Genomic DNA, 18011 nt, shown 5'->3' with positions numbered 1-18011 from the left:
AAGGAAGGGAGTGAGGAGAAGCCACTAGATCCTTTGTTGGTGGTGGTGCTGGTGGTGGTAGTGGTGGTGGTGGCCCTCTGTTCTCGAAAAGGACCAGTGATATCATGAGGGTGATGTCTTGACTCGAGGCTACCACGCAAGGTGCTGTTTGTGGACTTGAAGCCACACCGATGGGAAATGAAGAGTTAGCTGGAAAATTCCAAAGAGTTTATCGCTTTACTCTCCAACCCTCCAGTGGGGGAAGGGGGAGGCAGCTGAGGCTGCTGGGGAGGTGTGGAGCATCAAAGCTATCTTAGTGCTGATGAGATCCCAAAGTGACAAGCTTCTCCTAGGAGAAGTATGAGGTCAGCTGATGGGAAATATATACATAAGCCTACATGCACATATAGACGTACATGTATATGCACATACATTTAAAGTTTGCAAGTCACCTTATATATGCTACCTCCTTTGGTCCTCACAATAAGCCTGGGAGATAGGTGTTCTTACTGTTTCTGTTTTATGGTTGAGGAAACTGAAGCCAAGAAAAGTTGAGAAATCATACATGTGACCAAAAGACTGGGATTGGCAAGCTTTTTTTTTTTAATTTCAAACTCAACAGAGTTATCTCACTCTTTTAATGAGATAATTATTTTTTTTTGGCCTTTGCCTTCCTGGTGGGGGTGAAGGGGCCAGAATTAGAGTCTCAGAGTTGAAAAGGCCTTCCCAGGCCAAATAGACTGACCTGGAGCACAGTCTCTTCTGTGATGATCCAAGCGCTGCTAAAAGTAGTCCTTCTTTGGGAGGGGAAGTCTATTCCCTCCCATTTCACTTTCGGATAGCAATGATTCTCTGGCTGAGCCCTTTGCCTGAAATATACTCCCCTTCATCCCTTCCCCTGATAATCATCCCTAGCTTCCCTCAAAGCTTTGCTCACCAGCCACGTCCTCCAAGGGGCATTTCCTGACAGCCTTCTTCCCCCACCCCACAATCACTAGTGTCCTCTTCCCCAGGCCTGAAATTATATTTTCTATACTTTGTGTTGACTTATTTGCATTCCTATCACATTCTCCCTGCTCCTTCACCTTCATCCCTTGATCTGGCACAAGCTTATGAGGGCAGGGAGTTTTGATTTTTTGTCTTTCTGTCCTCAGTGCCTGGCATTGCTTGTTGAATGAATGAATGAATGAATAAAGGGATGGATGAATGAATAAGTGAATGAATGAAGGGATGGATGAATGAATGATTAAATAAATGAGTGAATGAATGGATGTACGAATGAGTGAGTGAATGAATGAATGAAGTGGATGGATGGATGGATGAATGAGTGAGTGAATGAAGAGATGGATGAATGAATGAGTGAGTGAATGAGGAGATGGATGGATGAATGAGTGAGTGAATGAAGAGATGAATTAATGAAGAGATGGATGAACAAATGAATGAGTGAATGAATAAAGAGATGGGTGGATGAATAAATGAGTGAGTGAATGAATGAAGAGATGGATGGATGGATGAGGGAATGAATGAAGGGATGAATAAGTGAAGAGATGGATGAACAAACAAATGAGTGAATGAATAAAGAGATGGATGGATGAATAAATGAGTGAGTGAATGAATGGATGGATGGATGGATGAATGAATGAAATGAATTGATTAAATAATTGATTAATGAAAAATCCTTCTTTAGAGAGCTCAGGGCCTCTTAGACAAAATGTACTTGGTGAACTCTTTCATCCATCACATTAATATACAGATGAAACTTTGATAAAATCATCAAGGGTGATGCTGAAGAAGGACAACACTCAGTGTGAGTGGCTATCTCAGCGCTGGATCATCCAAGTCAGCATATGAGACTCAGGTTCTCCTTAGCCCCTGATGATGAAGACGGCCCCTTCTCCTCCACCTTCCTTCCTGTCTTCTTTCCTGGTGCTCTCTGCCCCAACTCCCCCACAGCTAAGCACATCTCTCACCTCCACCCACACCTGAAAGCAAAAAGCCTGAGGCAGTTACGCTTATTTCCTGTGTTTTGTGCATGATGGGGAGGGTGAATCGGTCATAGCTCCCTCCCACCTCTGGGGCCTGCTTTCTGAAGATCAGAATGAAAAGAATCATAGAAAGAGTTAGGAGGGGTGTCAATAGCCATCAATAGCCTTCTAATCCTCCCCTCCACAGCCACCCAACTAGTGGTTCTCCAGTCTCTCCTTGGATGAGGAACTCATCACCTCCCAATGCAGCCTATCAGGCACTGGGGCAGCTCTCATTGTTGGGATGGCTTTCATGATATTAAATCTACACCTGCCTCTTTGCAAGACACCCGTCGCTTCTGGTTCTGACTCTTTCCTCTGGGGCTGTTCCAGAATCATTGATTTAGAGCAGGAAGGAACCTTTAAAGGTCATTAAGTCCAATGTCCTGATTTCACAGATAAAGAAACTAAGACCCAGAAAAGTTAAAGGATTTGCCACTGCCACAAAGCAAGTGTCTGAAGTAATGTTTGAACCCAAGTCTCTTTGTCTTCACTTGTGCAATTTCCGCTGAGGTAGAAGCTCTGATAAAAGCCAGGCATGATTTTATGGTTTTTTTTCCTATGGCTAGATTTCCCTCCCTCCTCACGCTCTCTTATCAGGATCAAGGTTTTCAGATGCTGCAGAAAGTTGCCTGCCAAATGCATCAACGTTCTGACTATAAGATGGGAAAGCAACAGCCCTTCCTCTGCTCCACCTCCCCTTTCTGGTCAGAGATTCCAGCCAGTGGCTCAGCCTGAGCATCAGAGATGTGCCGGAGCCCTCTCTCCATCTTGGCTCTTGATGGAACCAGATGGGCAGACATGTCTTCTCAAGCATCTCTACTAAATTTTAAAAATCCTCTAAAGCTATATCGGTGTCTTTTAATATCCACCTTCTTTTTTGGCAAGCCAGGAGCATTACATTTTAACCCAAGGGTGTCATTCATGACTTTACTTGGGAAGTTTAAGACTATTTGGTGAAAGGAAATACAGAGCCATTCCAGTATCCTGTAATGTCTCTGAAGATTTTGTTCCTGAGGTCAACATGTCAGGGCAGGCTTTAGAAAGCTATGAATAACGTCAGCTTTCATTTTCCCAGGCTTTCTCAAGGCCTAAGAACTGGCCCGTTGAGACAGTTTTTTGTGTGTGAACTAAAATTTTGCAATTCTTACCATTGCTAAAAAATCCCTAAATTTCTACTTTTGGATAAGTTCAGAGGGCAAACATTCCCCTGTAACTTTCTTATTTGTATTTGCAAAGAAGAGGGTCAGGGACAGCAACCATCTGCTATCTCTGGGAATTGTATTTAAGTGTGGGGCATTGTGGGAATTTTGCCAGCCTATCTTGTGAAGGGTGTGAATATGATAGATCCCATTAAAAAGACCCTCTTTAGAGAGTTTTTAGAGAAAACAATAAGCTTGATATCTTTGCCTCTCTGGCCCCCAGGAGAGCAGGAAAGCAAATACTTGGATTGCTCTGACCCACTGATGCACTATAAAAAAGGCAAGAATTCGGTTATATTCCACAAGTATCTGTTAATCTCCAATTATGTGCTAGGCACACTGCTAAGAAAAACAAAGACAGAACATGAAAGGGTCCCTGCCCACAATGAGCTTATATTATACTGGGGAAAACAGCATATACACAGATAGGTGAAGATCAAATATTTTAAAAGAAAATACAAAGTAATTGGTGTGGGGGCGGGGAGGAAAAGCAATAACAACTGTGGACCTACAGGAGGGTGGGGATCAGGAAAGGCTGATTATACAAGGTGGTACCTGAGCTGAGCCATGAAGGGAGCTGAGAGAGGCACAGGTGAGGAGAGAGAGCATTCCAGAGATGGAGGGCAGAAAAATGAAGGAATGTTAAGTGCACGCAATAGCAACAAAGTCTACTGACTTGAATATGGAGTGCTTTGAGGGGAGCATCATCCTTCTTCAACCCTAGACAATGATTTTGTGCTCTCTGTCTCAGTCTCTGTTTCTATCTGTCTATCTGTCTCTGTTTCTGTATCTGTCTGTCTCTCTGTCTGTCTCTCTTCCTCTGTCTCTCTATTCCTCTGTCTCTGTCTTTCTCTCATCTCTCTCTGTCTCTCTGTCTCTGTTTTTCTGTCTGTCTCTGTCTCTCTGTCTCTCTGTCTCTGTCTCTCTCTCTGTCTCTCTCTGTCTCTGTCTCTGACTCTGTCTCTCTCTCTCTCTGTCTCTCTGTCTCTCTGTCTCTGTCTCTTTCAATAAGATGAAATTTAAGAGAGGTGATTGTGATGTCTCACACTAGCTACACAAGTATAAGGCAGGGGTGTGGCTAGATAGCATTTCATCTGAAGAAGATCTAGGGGATTTTAGTGTACTCCAAGCTCAATATGAGTGTGGTATCTTAACCAAGAAAGTTAACAGGCTTATTTAGCATCCAGAAATATGGAGGTGATCATCTTGCCATATTCTCTGATATATTCTGATCACATCTGAATTATCCTATCCAGTTAAAGGAAAAGTTAACAAGAATCCAGAGAAAAGGAAAGAGGAGGATGGGATAGGGCCTGAAATTAATGCCAAATGAGGGTTCTCAGGAAATCGGGGGATATTCTAGTTGAAGGAGAGAAGACTTATGGGGATAAGAGAGTCAACTCAAGTATTGTAAGGTCTGTAATATCAAAGAGGTGGTAGAATTACATTCCCAGAGGGCAGAACTAGGAACAAGAGGTGAAAGTTGAAAAAATGCAAATTTAATTTGATATGAGGAAAAAAATACCAACAATGAAAACTATCTGGAGGCAGAATAGGCTTTCTCAGGAGGCAGTGGGTTCCTCCTTGGAGGTCTTTGAGCAAAAGCTGGATGGTTTCTTGTCAGATGAGTTGTAGAAGAATTGGGATAAGATGCCTTTTCTGGTCTTGTCCCACTATAAAATTCCACATAATGAGCTGGGAAGGTACTTTATTTCTCCTTTCTTTTGCTGGACACCAAGCACTGGATATAAATTGTCTCCAGATTGATCCTCAATTCTGAAAAGCAGCGTGGTGAAGAGTGGGGCCTTGAATGAGAGGGAAAGACTATTGAGACTGGAGATGCAGTGGGGAGCACAAAATTCATCTTTAGGATGTAAATGAACTGCTCTGGTATTAAGCTCTTTCATCACCCCAGCTTCCATCATTCTTATGGCCATAAGTAACTTGATTCCAAGGATAAGACACTCACAGGTCCTAGAGAGAATGACAGGGTAGTGCTCTCCAGTGGCTTTGGCAAGATGGAACACCAGGTTCCATGACGGATGTCTACTGGTTATCCTTTTTTTAAGAATTCCACAGGAAGTTCATCTTTTCAGTGACACTATGTGGCGGGGGGGGAGGATAACCCAGAAAAACATATTTAAAGTCTGTGTTTTCTAAATACCATTTGGAACCCAGACAAAATGTTAACTGCAAGAAGACAGATTTGCGAAGCCTCGCTCCTCATGTTTACAAGTTATTTCAATTATTCCTTGCTTTCATTTCCTTTTTTCTTTCTTTATCCACAGGGATAGGATGAGAACTTCAGTCAATGTTGTAGGGGACTCCTTTGGGGCTGGCATCGTCTACCACCTGTCTAAGGCTGAGCTGGACAGCATTGATTCACAGCACCGAGGGCATGAAGACATAGAAATGACCAAGACTCAATCAATTTACGATGACATGAAAAACCATAGGGAAAACAACTCAAATCAGTGTGTTTACTCAGCACACAACTCTGTCATAGTAGATGAGTGCAAGGTACCTTTCCCGTTTCTGGATATTGAGACATGTATCTAGCAATGCATGCTCCCTTTCCTTTTAAAAAAACCCAACAACCTGCATGTATAATTTTCTAAATTGGTTTCCCAAAGATCACAGAGTAACCTAAGTTTCTCCAAGATGCCAAAAATCAGTCTAAAAGTCAATCCATTGGTTTATTATATCTACAGGATGTAAACCAATGGCTTGGTTTCCCCACATATACTCCTTAATGGTAGCCTTTTTTAAAGCCCTATTTAGAAAGCATTTGCTGCTAAGTGGAGGGGAACATGAACAAGAGACCTCTCTTGCCTCTAGTAATTACCTCTTCCTCCATTACGCTTCTTCAATTTGACCAGTTGTTTTGAAGACATAGCCAAAGTGAGCCTTTGGGGTTCCTAGATTTTTTTAATATCCTATTTTTAAACTCAAGACTAAGCCAAAAATATAGGTTGCCCATTCAATTACAGAACACAAGCTTTACCCCCTTGTTGTATATTGTTCAGTGGGGAAACATGGAATAATACCCATTTGCCAAGCCTAATATTAGCTCATTCTGGTACGTGTGAACACTACCCTGGTGGACCCATTGTTCCTTGACCAGGGAAAAATTTTCTCACCAAGAGCCACCTTCTTTTTCATTAGAGCCCTCATCTATGACAGTATTTTAAAGAAACACAAAACAATTCACCACATGCCCAGCTCCCTTTCTAATGCAGCATGTGGTTTTTGTACTTACCTCCTAACTTATGTGGGATTAGGTAGAGAAAACTCAGTTGACTCTGTCTGGTCCTTGCTGTAACTAATGTCTGCTTCTGGGGAATGTTATGATCAGAGCAGAGCAAACTTGGGAAATCCCTGGCAGATGGGCAAGAGATCAACTCATAGCATGTGTTTGAAAAGACTTTTCTGGACTTTATCAGAGGTCATTCCAAGATACATCAGAGTACGTGGTGCATTGTGGATGTGCCCATATGGTTGTGGCAACTCTCCTCCTCATTCAAGAGTAAGCTTCTCCCTGTAATAGTTTGCCTCATAGTCCTTCCAAAGAGAAGCTATGAAACTTCAGCTGGAGGGATTGATGGTAATATAGAAATAGCTCTGTTTTCCAGAGTTCTGCATTTCTGGTTGACTGATTGCAACTCCTTGCTCAGTAAGAGACCAAGCTTCCAAATGGCCTATATTTTTGGAATCAAAAAAAGAAACAGTGAAGTATAGTAGAAAGTATGTTATAACTAGAGTCAGAAAACCTATGTGGAAATGCTAGCACTTACTACCTCTGTGACTTTGGGCCATTTGTTTTATCTCTCTGGGCCTCAGACTTCCCCTCTGTAAAATAAGAAGAATAGACTAGAATTCCAAGACTCTTACAGCTCCAAATTAATCATTCTATCATCTCATCCCCTCTCTATGTTCTTATGGAATCATGGTGAATATGGATGGTAAATCAAAGATGGAGCTTGACCCCGCCTGAAAACCATTCAGATGGCTTTGGTCTGGAAGGCTGACAAAGAAAAGTTTGTCTGACAATCAGTGAAGACTGGAAAACTCCCTCCAATTAGATAGAAACAGACATTTTGAAACAAAAGTGAAACCAAAGAAAGGCATTTTTTTCAAGGTTCCATTGGTTGAATGCTCTGGGTCCCCCCCCTCCCCCCACCATTGAAATTTCCATTTACTGCTGAAAGAAAGAAAGAAAAAAAGAAAGAAAGGAAGGAAGGAAGGAAAGGAGGGAGGGAGGGAGGGAAGGAAGGAAGGAAAGAAAATAAGAAAGAAAGTAAGAAAGGAAGGAAGGAAAGAAAATAAGAAAGAAAGAAAGGAAGGAAGGAAAGAAAGAAAAGAAAAGAAAGAAAGAAAGAAAGAAAGAAAGAAAGAAAGAAAGAAAGAAAGAAAGAAAGAAAGAAAGAAAGAAGGAAAGAAGGAAAGAAGGAAAGAAACAGAGAAAGAAACAAAGGTGGAAGAGACAAGACTCCAGGTTAATGAATGTTGCATTCATTCAACTTAGCAAATCTTCTGTTGAGTGCCTCCATCTCTTTGCTCATTCTCCAGGACCTCATATTTTAGTTCTCAAGGATGTTGAAATAAAGTCTCCATCAATTTCTCTTGCTAGCAATACTAATATTTAGCACAACCAAAATGAAATAAGAATGCCAGTCCCTGTAAACACTACAGCCAAAACAAGGTTTATGAGCTTCATTCAATGTGACAGATTCTAGGAAAGGGGATTCCACATGAGTTTGTAATTGGAATTGGAAGAGATGGGTTCAAATTCTGACTTTGCCACTTACCACTTGTGTGACTTTGGGCTAATTACTTGGTTGCTCTGGGTCTCAGTTTCTTCACCTGTAAAAAGAAGGTATTAGATGAGGTGACCTCTAGAGTATCTTTCTTCTCTAAATCCACAAGACTTACCATATTCCTCTCTCTTATCTTTTGAGGAAAGACACAAACCACTCTGGTTTGGTTTGGTGGGTGCTGTGGTCCAACACCTTCAGCGGAGCATTTGGAAATTGTTCCTTTAGTTTCTGATGGTGGACTATATGACCAATCCAGTCCAATCCAACAAGCACTTACTAAGCATCTACTGTGTTCAGGGAATCAAATTAGATATGCAGGGTACAGAAATTAAATAAGTAAGAATCACTGCTCTTAGGAGCTTACATATTGCTGGAGAGACATATTTCAGATTATGGTAACTATTACTTTAGCTAGACAGTTCCATAACTATGTTACTCAAGTAGTGGGAAGAGTTTTAGACTTTAATCAGAAAGTTCTGAGTTCAAATCCAGAATTTCATAGTTATGGGACCGTGGTCAAATTCAATTATCCTCTCTGAACCTTAGTTTATCCATCTTTAAAAGCCTTTCATGGGCTTCTTGTGAAGATCCAGTGAGATAATGTGTACAAGGTGCTATGCAAACCTTAGAGCTATGTACATATCAATTACTTAACTCGTTAAGTCAATCATTTGTAGTTTCATTGTTTAGCTATCTAGTGAGCTGGCTGGTAGTCTCAATGTTTAAGCCATTAAGATGACTGAAACAAAAAAAATGTTCTTATGTTCTTAATAAGGGTCTTAGTTTTCTGCAGAATTCAGTAAATAATTTTACTAAATAACTGATATGATGTCAAGCATTTATATATAGCTTTAAGGTATGCAAAGCACTTTACAAACATTACCTCATTTTATCCTCACAGCCACCCTGGGAGATGGATACTAGTCTTATTCCCATTTTACAGGTGAGGAAACTAAGGCAGACAGAGGTGAAGTGACTTGCCCAAGGTCATACAGTTAGAAAGTATCTGAGGCTGGATTGGAACTCAGGTCTTCCCAAATCCAGATCTAGTGCTCAAACCACATTTTAATAGTGCTTTAAAGTCCCCAAAGTGCTTTACATATAGTGTCTTGTCTGAGTCTCATGACAATCCTGGGAGGTAAGCACTGGAGTGCTATTTTACAGATGAAGAAATTGAAATCCAAAGAGATGAATTAATGTACCCATATTCACAAAGTAAGTGAGTTAAAGACAGGATTTGCACTCAGAACTCTTACCTCTAAATTCAAGAGTCTGGAGTGAAGAGTTGTTGTTATTCAACCATTGTTTGAGGGAGAAAAAAGTCAATGCCAATTCATTGTGGGGCATGGTTGCCGAAAATTGGGAGGGTAGAGTGGCAGAGATATTGATGAAGAGAGATCAACCTCTTGGTCCACATTGTCTGGGTCATATTTGCTGCTTCCTTTGAATTTTCTCATGTTCAACCCCAATCATTTCCCATGGGATTTCTCGACGTTTGCTGAGAAGCATTTTTCAAGGACTTCTTATCAATCCTCTCGATCTTTTACCCATCGTTATGGGGACATCCCCAACCTACTTGCAAATTCACACAATGAGAATGAAGTATACCAAAGGAACTACATCCCCGGCCCCACTTGAAACAATCTCCACTCATTGCAAGAACAACCTCCCACCCATGTTGACGCCATCTGGTCCTTCCCAGAGCCTCACAGTGTGATTTAGCCTTCTGTTCTTGCTCTGGCTCATCATTAAAAGTTAAATGAGTGTATTCAGACTTGCATCAAAAAAGGCAAATTTTCTGGGCAGCCCTTGGAAGTCCTGCCCTCTTTCAAACAATCAATAAGTATTTATTAAGCCTCTACAACATACCAAGAATCCTGCAGGGTGCCAGGATATAAGTACAAAGAATGAAACAATTCTCCACCATTTGCTGAATGGGAAAGACAATTTTGCTGTGGCTCTGATCACAATACTAACAAATGCATGATCATACCATCTTGGTTTCCTTATGTTAAAGCATGTGTCTAGCACCAGAGTTTGTAATTTGTTAGTAGCCTTTATTTCTCTGCCAGCTAGCCCATCTTTTGTGAGGGGATCTATGTTTGCATGAGCTTTTTGTACTGTTTGGGCATGGGTGGGGTGGGTTGAGGGATGGGGTAGCAGAGATGGCATTTCATTTGCTCAATTTATGAAAAGTACTTGGTGTTTGGCTCCCAGCATGTCACCCTCATGCATGCATCTCACTTCCACTTGTTTGAGAAGGTCAAATATGTTTCCAACCCTGGTGCATTTTGTCATGTCTCCATGTCCCAATGCCTCCATAAATCCAGTCTCTCCATCTTGTCGAATATCAGTCCTGGGTTTAAGGTTCCCCCATGAAGTTGAGGACAGGAAGATGGAAGGTAAGCTAGGAAAATGGACATGTTCTTAGGACTGTATAGCTGAAAGATATTCTCCCTTGGTAAAGGTTCAGTTTGTGTTGGTCTAAACTATTTGGAAATGCAGCTCTTCATCCACTCCCAAGGGAATATGACCCTAATGAATATCTCCAATGGAACAAACAATTAGCATTTGTCTCATTTTAATCAGTGATATTGATCTAGAATTTCTAGTTCCCTTCCTAAAAGAGGGAGAAGTCTTTTGGTAGAGTCAATCTACCAAAATTTCATGCTGCTTCTCAAAATAGGTAATATGTATGTATATGTGTATATATGTATGTGTATCTGGGACAGTGTGGCATTGAATACTAAGTGCTAAGCTTAAAGTTAAAAAGATCTGTGTTCAACTTTCTGCCTCTACTGCTTGCTGTGTGACCTTGTACATGACACTGTACTTCCAGCTGCCTAGGATGTGTCTACTAAGTAATAGATGGATTATGATGTATGTGGATGGAGGGAATCCTCACACTGGGAGTTCTCACAATGACAAAATCACAAATCACATATGTCATGGGTGTGCATCCTACTATTTATCAGTCCATCCATCTATCTATCCATCTCTTGATCTATCAATCAATCTACCTAACCATCTAACTATTTAGCTAATCTATCTAGCAAACCTGTGATTTCAGTGGTTTAAGGAATTTCTTGTTAAGAAACTCCTTTGAAACTTACAGCCTGGGAAAGTTGCCTGAGGCAACTTTGTGTAAGTAATTTTTGGAGGTCTGGATCCATTATTTCATCCACGTAGGGAATTCTTTCCACCAATGCAGATCAGGAATTTATCTGTAACTTGTAGTCTTAGGGAGTTGTCTAAGGCACTGAGAGGTTAACTAACTTAGCTGAAGTCACACAGATGATATGTGTCAGAGACAGGACTTGAACATAGATATTGCTATTCTGAGGCTAGGTCTCTATCCACTGCTCCCCCCTGTATCTTATATGCTTCATTTGTAAAAAGTTAAACATTATTTAGTTTTTGTGTGTATGTGTGTGTGTGCATTTGCATTTGTTTAACTGTGTTTATGACACAAATAACAATGATAATAATAACTAACATTTATATTAAGATTTACAAAGCACTTTATAAACATAGTCTCATTTGAAATATAGATATGATCCATTGACAGAAACTCAATCTGAAACTAACAAGCTAGTCTGACCTGATCGCAACTGAACCTTTCCCATGAATAATTAGAGATAGCTGTCCAGTTCATTATGTGTTTTATGTGGTTGTGTGTAGCAACATTTTCTCTGAGTGTTCTATTGATGGGCGTGTATAGTTAAATACCCCTCTCCCTTCATGCACACAACTCAATGAATTGTTCCCAAAGCCTTATCCTCATGAATGTACCGATATTTGCAAGTCAGTATTAAAAACCCCTTGGTGGCATGTCCCCTCCCACTGGTGATGATGACTGCAGCACTGCCCTTCCTCCACCTACCCCACTCGTGGTCTTTGTTTGCTGACCTGTAAGCTGGATGTTAATGCTCACTATTTTCAGGTCATACTGGCAACCAATGGAAAGTCAGCAGATTGTCATGGTGAGGAAGAACCCTGGAAGCGGGATCACTAAAGCCCAGAAACAGACTCCGAGCTCCACCTTGAATAAACTCTCCGAAGTTACCCAATGGTAAAAGATGATGTAAAGATTAAGCAAAAACATTCTTTAAAAAAAGATACATAAATATGCTTACTTAATTTGTTAACTGAGCCTAGGAGGAGGTGTCATAAAGCAGCCTTTGTAAGCACAGGGCAATGTCTTTGCCAAATAACTGGCCGTAACCATTTAACCCTCTCCGTTGTATTACTGTTTGGATGGAGGCAGCTGGAAGAATCAGTTTGCATTAGAGATGCCCTCTCACTGGTGTCCCCCTGCACTCCAACTGTAGAAAGAATGGAAACATTCTTTCCACAGAGAATGTGAAAATGTGGTGAAGCCAGTGCGGGGAACTGCAGGGACTCAGGGCACAAGAAAATTAGGATGTGCTACTGACTTAAAGTATTTTCAATGTTTCCTCTTGGGATGCACAAGAGATACCACCAGCAAGCTTCATCTAATCGAAAATCCTCTTCCAAGTTTTACACGTGCTTGACTCAAAGCAAGCACCTGCTTCTGTGAATGCTGACCACTTGTCTTCCAGGTGCCCTTTAAATTAAGTGTCTCCAAAATCATTTTAAAAAAAGACCTTAGAGGGAACTAGATTCAAGAAGATTGATTCCAAACACTCTCATCTTCTGCCCTCTGTATCCCTCTATCAATAAAGTTTTTCAGATCCAGATCTCATGAGTTCATCCATTTCTTGGATGGAATTTCCCACCACCTATGCAGAATGGCAATTCATCTGTAACTTATAATCTTATAGAGTTGCTTGGAGCATAGAGAGATTAAACAAGTTGTCCCCTGTCACATAAGCAATAGGTGTCAGAGGCAAGACTCTAACCCAGGTCTTCCTGACTCCAAAGCTGGACTTCTAAGCCCTACACCATGTTGACTCATGTTCATGAATAACTACAGAAATTTTTAAAAACCCATATATTTCATAGTTGCAACTCTCTCATGGTATAAGATGCAGAATAAGTGCCAATGCACATTGGTAAGCGACATTTCCTCAGTAGAATCTCTCCATGCTCATGAAGTCACAGATCTGGACCTTCTTCCCTCCCCCCGCCCAAAGAACCCCTAGAATAATCTCTTACTGTGCCATTCTAATTGTAAGGTTTTTTTCCCTATTGAATAACTTAATCATTGATTAAGAAATAATGTTTGCCCAGTGCTGCTGCATATATTTATCAAACGTTAAAGACAGTCAGTGTAAATACTAACTAGCCTCGAGAATAAGATGATTTGTTGAAATCTGTTTTGCCTCCAACTGTGATAATGAAATTTATTGTAGCTGTTTGGCCTATGTTTACAGTGGGCTTCAGTCTCCTCATATACAGTAGCATTGTTTTAATTTAAACAAGCATTTATTAGTTACCTACTTTGGGCAAGGCTCTATTGTGCTAGATATTAGGAATATAGAGGCAAAAATGAAAAAGTCCCTGACCTTAAGGAACTTACATTCTCCTGAACTGAAGTTATAATTTAGGTTTCTACTGAAATGGAATTATTCTTTGGGTTCCTAACAGTGGGGACACGGCGCCTATTTTTTCCACAACAGTTCAAGAAATCCAGGATACACAACTATACAAACCGACCAAAACCCCTTGCAGGGAAAGCCTTTGTAACCATGTAGTATTTATATAATATGAAAAGGGGTGGTATACTTACACTGGATGCCTAAAAATCCACACAAGACACTTAATTTAAAGAAAAGTCCATCTTCTATTACCTTATGTCAGCCCATACCAATGATTTCTGCTCCAATACTTCTCTTGAATCAGGGGACCAAAAAAGATTAATATGTAATATATTCCATAGAGAAAAAAAACAACTTGTATTCCTTGTAGTTGTATCCCTTTAGCCTTAAATCTTGAAGGTGACAATAAAGGATACCTCCTTGCCATTTCTATACAGGTAGCCATTTTGATGCTATGGAAGTTTGAAGGAAGTCCATGTATAAATTAACGCTTTCCTAGAGTAGAGCCCAGAATGGTGGATTTGACTAGCACCTTTCCAAATACCCTCCTTAGTTAATACCTTTTAAGTCCACAGTATTGCCCCTGAATTTCTTGAGTTGGAGTTTGCTGAGGACTTGTGAGTAAATCACCAAAGAATTTGGCCCAATAAGCTTCTAGGAATATCTATAACTCTTGGTCTTCACATAGGGGTTATCTGACAGGAAGCAAAAAGTGTGATTTCAAGGATGGGAAGACAAAAAGAACAATGATAGAAGCCAACGTTCTATTCTGATGGGATACATCGTGGGCATCTTGGCTACCCATCTCTTCCCTTTCTGCTCCCTGTGGCTCCTTTCTTCCAAAGCAGACAGCTCATTCCCTTAAAAGGAATACTGGAATCTGGTTGTGTTTGCCTCTTACAGCAGAGTTGCTATCAGCTAAGGAGCAGTATTACACAATACTTTTTCATTCATAGAAAATGGCTCCATGGTTCATTTTCCTTGTACTGGCAGGAACTTGGCAGGCCAAGGGATTGCTGAGAGAGAACAGATTGAGCATTTTCTGTCTCAGGAGTCAAGAAGAAGGGAGACAGCTAAGATTATTCACATGACAGGGTTAACATCAATCAGACAGATATCCCAGGAGTTCTTGGTTGTGTTGTGAAGAATCTAGGAAATACTCTAAGGGGAAGGGTTATTAAGGCTAAGCTTCTTATTTGTAAACTATGCTAGGATGAGTCTAAAGCTTCAGGGTGCCACCTGATGAGTCTGCTCCCTAGCATTTTTCTTGCAAGTTTTCCTCCTTCACATCCTGAGGCTTCCTATCTTCCCTACATCGTCTAGGTTTCTACTAGGTCCCCCTGTTTTAAAGACCTCATCTTCTTTCTTCACCATGCTTAACCCAGCCCAACATAATGTGCCATAAGAAGAACAAATTCAGAATTCATGCCCAGCATATGTTTTTATAGGATGTTTATAATTTTGTTGTAGAGATTTATATATACAAAGTCATTGGGGAAACCTGTGGCATTCCAAAGTACATTAATGTTGTATTTAATTAAAATAAAACCCTAAGTTCTAGGTCTAGAGCTGGCAGGTACCACATAGGCCATCTAGTCCTATGCTCATTTTACAGAGGGGGAAACTGAGATTAAATAGGTTAAGTGACTAGTAAGCAGCAGAGAAAGGATTTGGACTCAACTTACTCCAGATCAAGCATTGTACAATGCGTCAGCCCCAAAGTGCTCCTCCATGGAACAGGGAACCTAGATAACCAAGTCAGTTCCATGAGATCTCCATGTTTAGCTGGCAAGTTTCTTCTCAGCCATTTGTAAATTAGGCCAGAGAGGTAGAGAATGGGGAAGGTGAGAAATAAACTCACTTAAATGCTTCTTCTTACTTTTCCCCCCATTCTGAAGCCCAGTTTGAACCTAAGCTCAGCTACTTTTTAGAAAATGTGAAATTTATTACATTCTGTGAGAAGGAAAAGATGGGCCCATTACGTGGGAGGATCACCATTCTTTCAAATCTGGTTAAGGTAGTTAGTTATTTATTCAAAGCCACCAAGTCCATGTCTATATCTGCAAAGGAAAGCAGAAAACTGGAGCAATCATCTGGATCATTCAAACCAAACAACTGTGGTCTCACAATTCAGAACTGAATTGTGTGGACAGTGGCTTCTATTCTACATTTTCCCATAGGCACATAGACATATTCTGAAGCCTTAGTTGTCTGAAGCAGCAATTGTTAAACCCCCAAAACAATCCCTTACTTCAGTCTGACCTAGTCAGATCAAGCTGGATTTTCCCAAGACCTATTAAAGTAATAATAATTTTAGTAGTATTTGGTAGTATTTGTATAGTATAGTGTTGTACAATTACCAATTTGGGTGTGAGTATGAATATTAGGATTAGTATTGCCAACACAAGCATGACCATGTACCCTGAGAACATTTAGGTCTTGCACTTCCTAGCCTAAATAGGAGCCAGGAACCCAAGAAGACTTGGGGAAGATGCTGTTCTTAAAGAATGATCCAATTAGGTGGATTCCTAGCCCAGATTCTAGAAATGGAGTGTGTTACAGAGATTGAGGGAGGGTGGACTAGATGACCACTAAGATCCCTTCCAGCTACAAATCTGTCATCCTGTGATCCTTCAAATTCCAAATGAAGGCTGGAAAGATCTTGAGTTATTTGTTTATAAATGAAATAGACTTTAAAGACCATGGGCATGCCCAGTGTATTCTTTGAAAGCACTGGAGATTCATTAGAAGAACACTAAAGATAGGTCTCATGAAGAGCTATTTATGAATGGGTTGTTCTTGTTCTTAAGCTGCTGTATTCATGAAGAAAACACTATTTTAATCAATATTTTTAAAAATAATATTCTTCACGTTGCTTGTGTTTCTACACTAGAGCTTTCTAGCTCTCTTTCCCCCCTTCCACCCACTAGCACAACCTCCTCATTGTCCAGTCTTGTCTTTTGAATCGCAGCAATAAGCCCAAATGGATTCAACAGTGCTCTGAAAGATTCTTTCTCAGACCTGTAACTAAGCATGGATCCTAAGCTCCAGAGGGCATCGAAAGCACTTTGTGTAATGGAAGTGTTACTACCTTGAGTAGCTTAGATTAGGTGATTAGGAACGACTGAACTTAGCACCACATGAACTAGAAAAATGAATTAAAATTGAAAAGTTACCAGATAGCATGTGAGGAAGTCCTCCTTGACCAGAACCTGCCTTGCCTTGCCACCCTCCCCCATACAAAATCCCGGAGTCTCTATCTCCCCCCAACTAAAAAGTTGATGTGAGAGTGTATTGTCATTTTTGCGTCTTTCCCAATGGCCAAAACCTGGTGATTATGTCTCTGTTAACTTACTATAACTTAATGAATAGGAAACTAAGCTGTTTTAGCTTTGGCCTGATTGAAAACTAAAAGCCTGGGAATCAGTTTGGTTCCCATGAATCTCTGTGACTCTGGTTTGCTTCTTATTTGACCAAACTCACTTTGGTTTTTGTTTGTTTGTTGGTTGGCTGTTTTTTTTTTTTTTGAGGGGGGAAGGCAGGGCAATTGGGGTTAAGTGACTTGCCCAAGGTCACACAGCTAGTAAGTGCGTCAAGTGTCTGAAATCAAATTTGAACTCAGGTCCTCCTGACTCTAGGGCAGGTGCTCTACTCACTGTGCCACCTAGCTGCCCTGACCAAACTCACTTTGAATCAGAAAGGAAAGTTGAGCTTAGAATTTTGGTTATTAAGACAGTCTTCCTTGTACCACAGACTAGTCTAAGAGCCAGGATGGTTGAAATAAAAACCTGGAGCTTGAAGGGCATTCCAGGGAAGGTATGTAGGCAGGGTACTCAGTGAAGACTGATTTAATTATCTCTGTAATCTCTAGCTTATAGAACCCTAAAAAAGAATAAGACATGGATATATTTGGATATGCAATACCAACAAACCGGGTTTGGAGTGTGTGTGTGTGTGTGTGTGTGTGTGTGTGTGTGTGTTCATTTGAGAGGCAGTCTGACATAATGGATAGTGAGTGATGACCCTGGGACCTAGGTTTAAGTCCAACTGGCTATATGACCCTTGGCCAAGTGACTTAACCTTTCTATGCCCTAGTTGACTCTTTAAGACTATAAGTAGCAGAGAGGAAGACAACCTGCAATGGTGGAGGGAGTTTCCCGAACATAGAGTACTCTATATTGATGAAGTCACAAGTCTAGTTCATCCTTGGTTTTTTTTTTTTTATATATTGTATCAACTTTTAAAACAATCCTACATTTCCCATTTGCTTCCTTTGGAAATGTCACCTTCTGCTTGAAACCCCCTTTTCCCCACTTCATAATATCCTGCTTCCGTTTCACATAGATCAGCATTGTTTCTTGAGATATAATCTGGCCACTGGCCATTTGAACTAGTTCAGCTGTTGACATAAAAACATATCACGAGGCAGAAACTTGATAGCATTTTATTTATATAGTAACACAAATA

At 40.6% G+C, this 18011-nt stretch overlaps 1 protein-coding gene across 1 annotated transcript in view; it reads left to right on the top strand.

Moving 5' to 3' along the window:
- SLC1A2 (solute carrier family 1 member 2) overlaps nucleotides 1-13789 on the top strand; it is a 101756-nt gene extending 87967 nt beyond the window's left edge. Inside the window, exons 10-11 of the mRNA XM_036763549.1 lie at nucleotides 5494-5725; nucleotides 11966-13789. Of these exons, the coding sequence (XP_036619444.1) occupies nucleotides 5494-5725; nucleotides 11966-12037 (304 nt within the window). The 3' untranslated portion in view covers nucleotides 12038-13789. The remainder of the gene's footprint in view (nucleotides 1-5493; nucleotides 5726-11965) is intronic.
- The last annotated feature ends 4222 nt before the right edge of the window (nucleotides 13790-18011 follow it).

Source organism: Trichosurus vulpecula, chromosome 6 (assembly GCF_011100635.1).
Source record: "Trichosurus vulpecula isolate mTriVul1 chromosome 6, mTriVul1.pri, whole genome shotgun sequence".
Taxonomy (NCBI): domain Eukaryota; kingdom Metazoa; phylum Chordata; class Mammalia; order Diprotodontia; family Phalangeridae; genus Trichosurus; species Trichosurus vulpecula.
The sequence above is the reverse complement of the archived record's forward strand: the minus strand, read 5'-3'. Positions and strand labels throughout refer to the sequence as shown.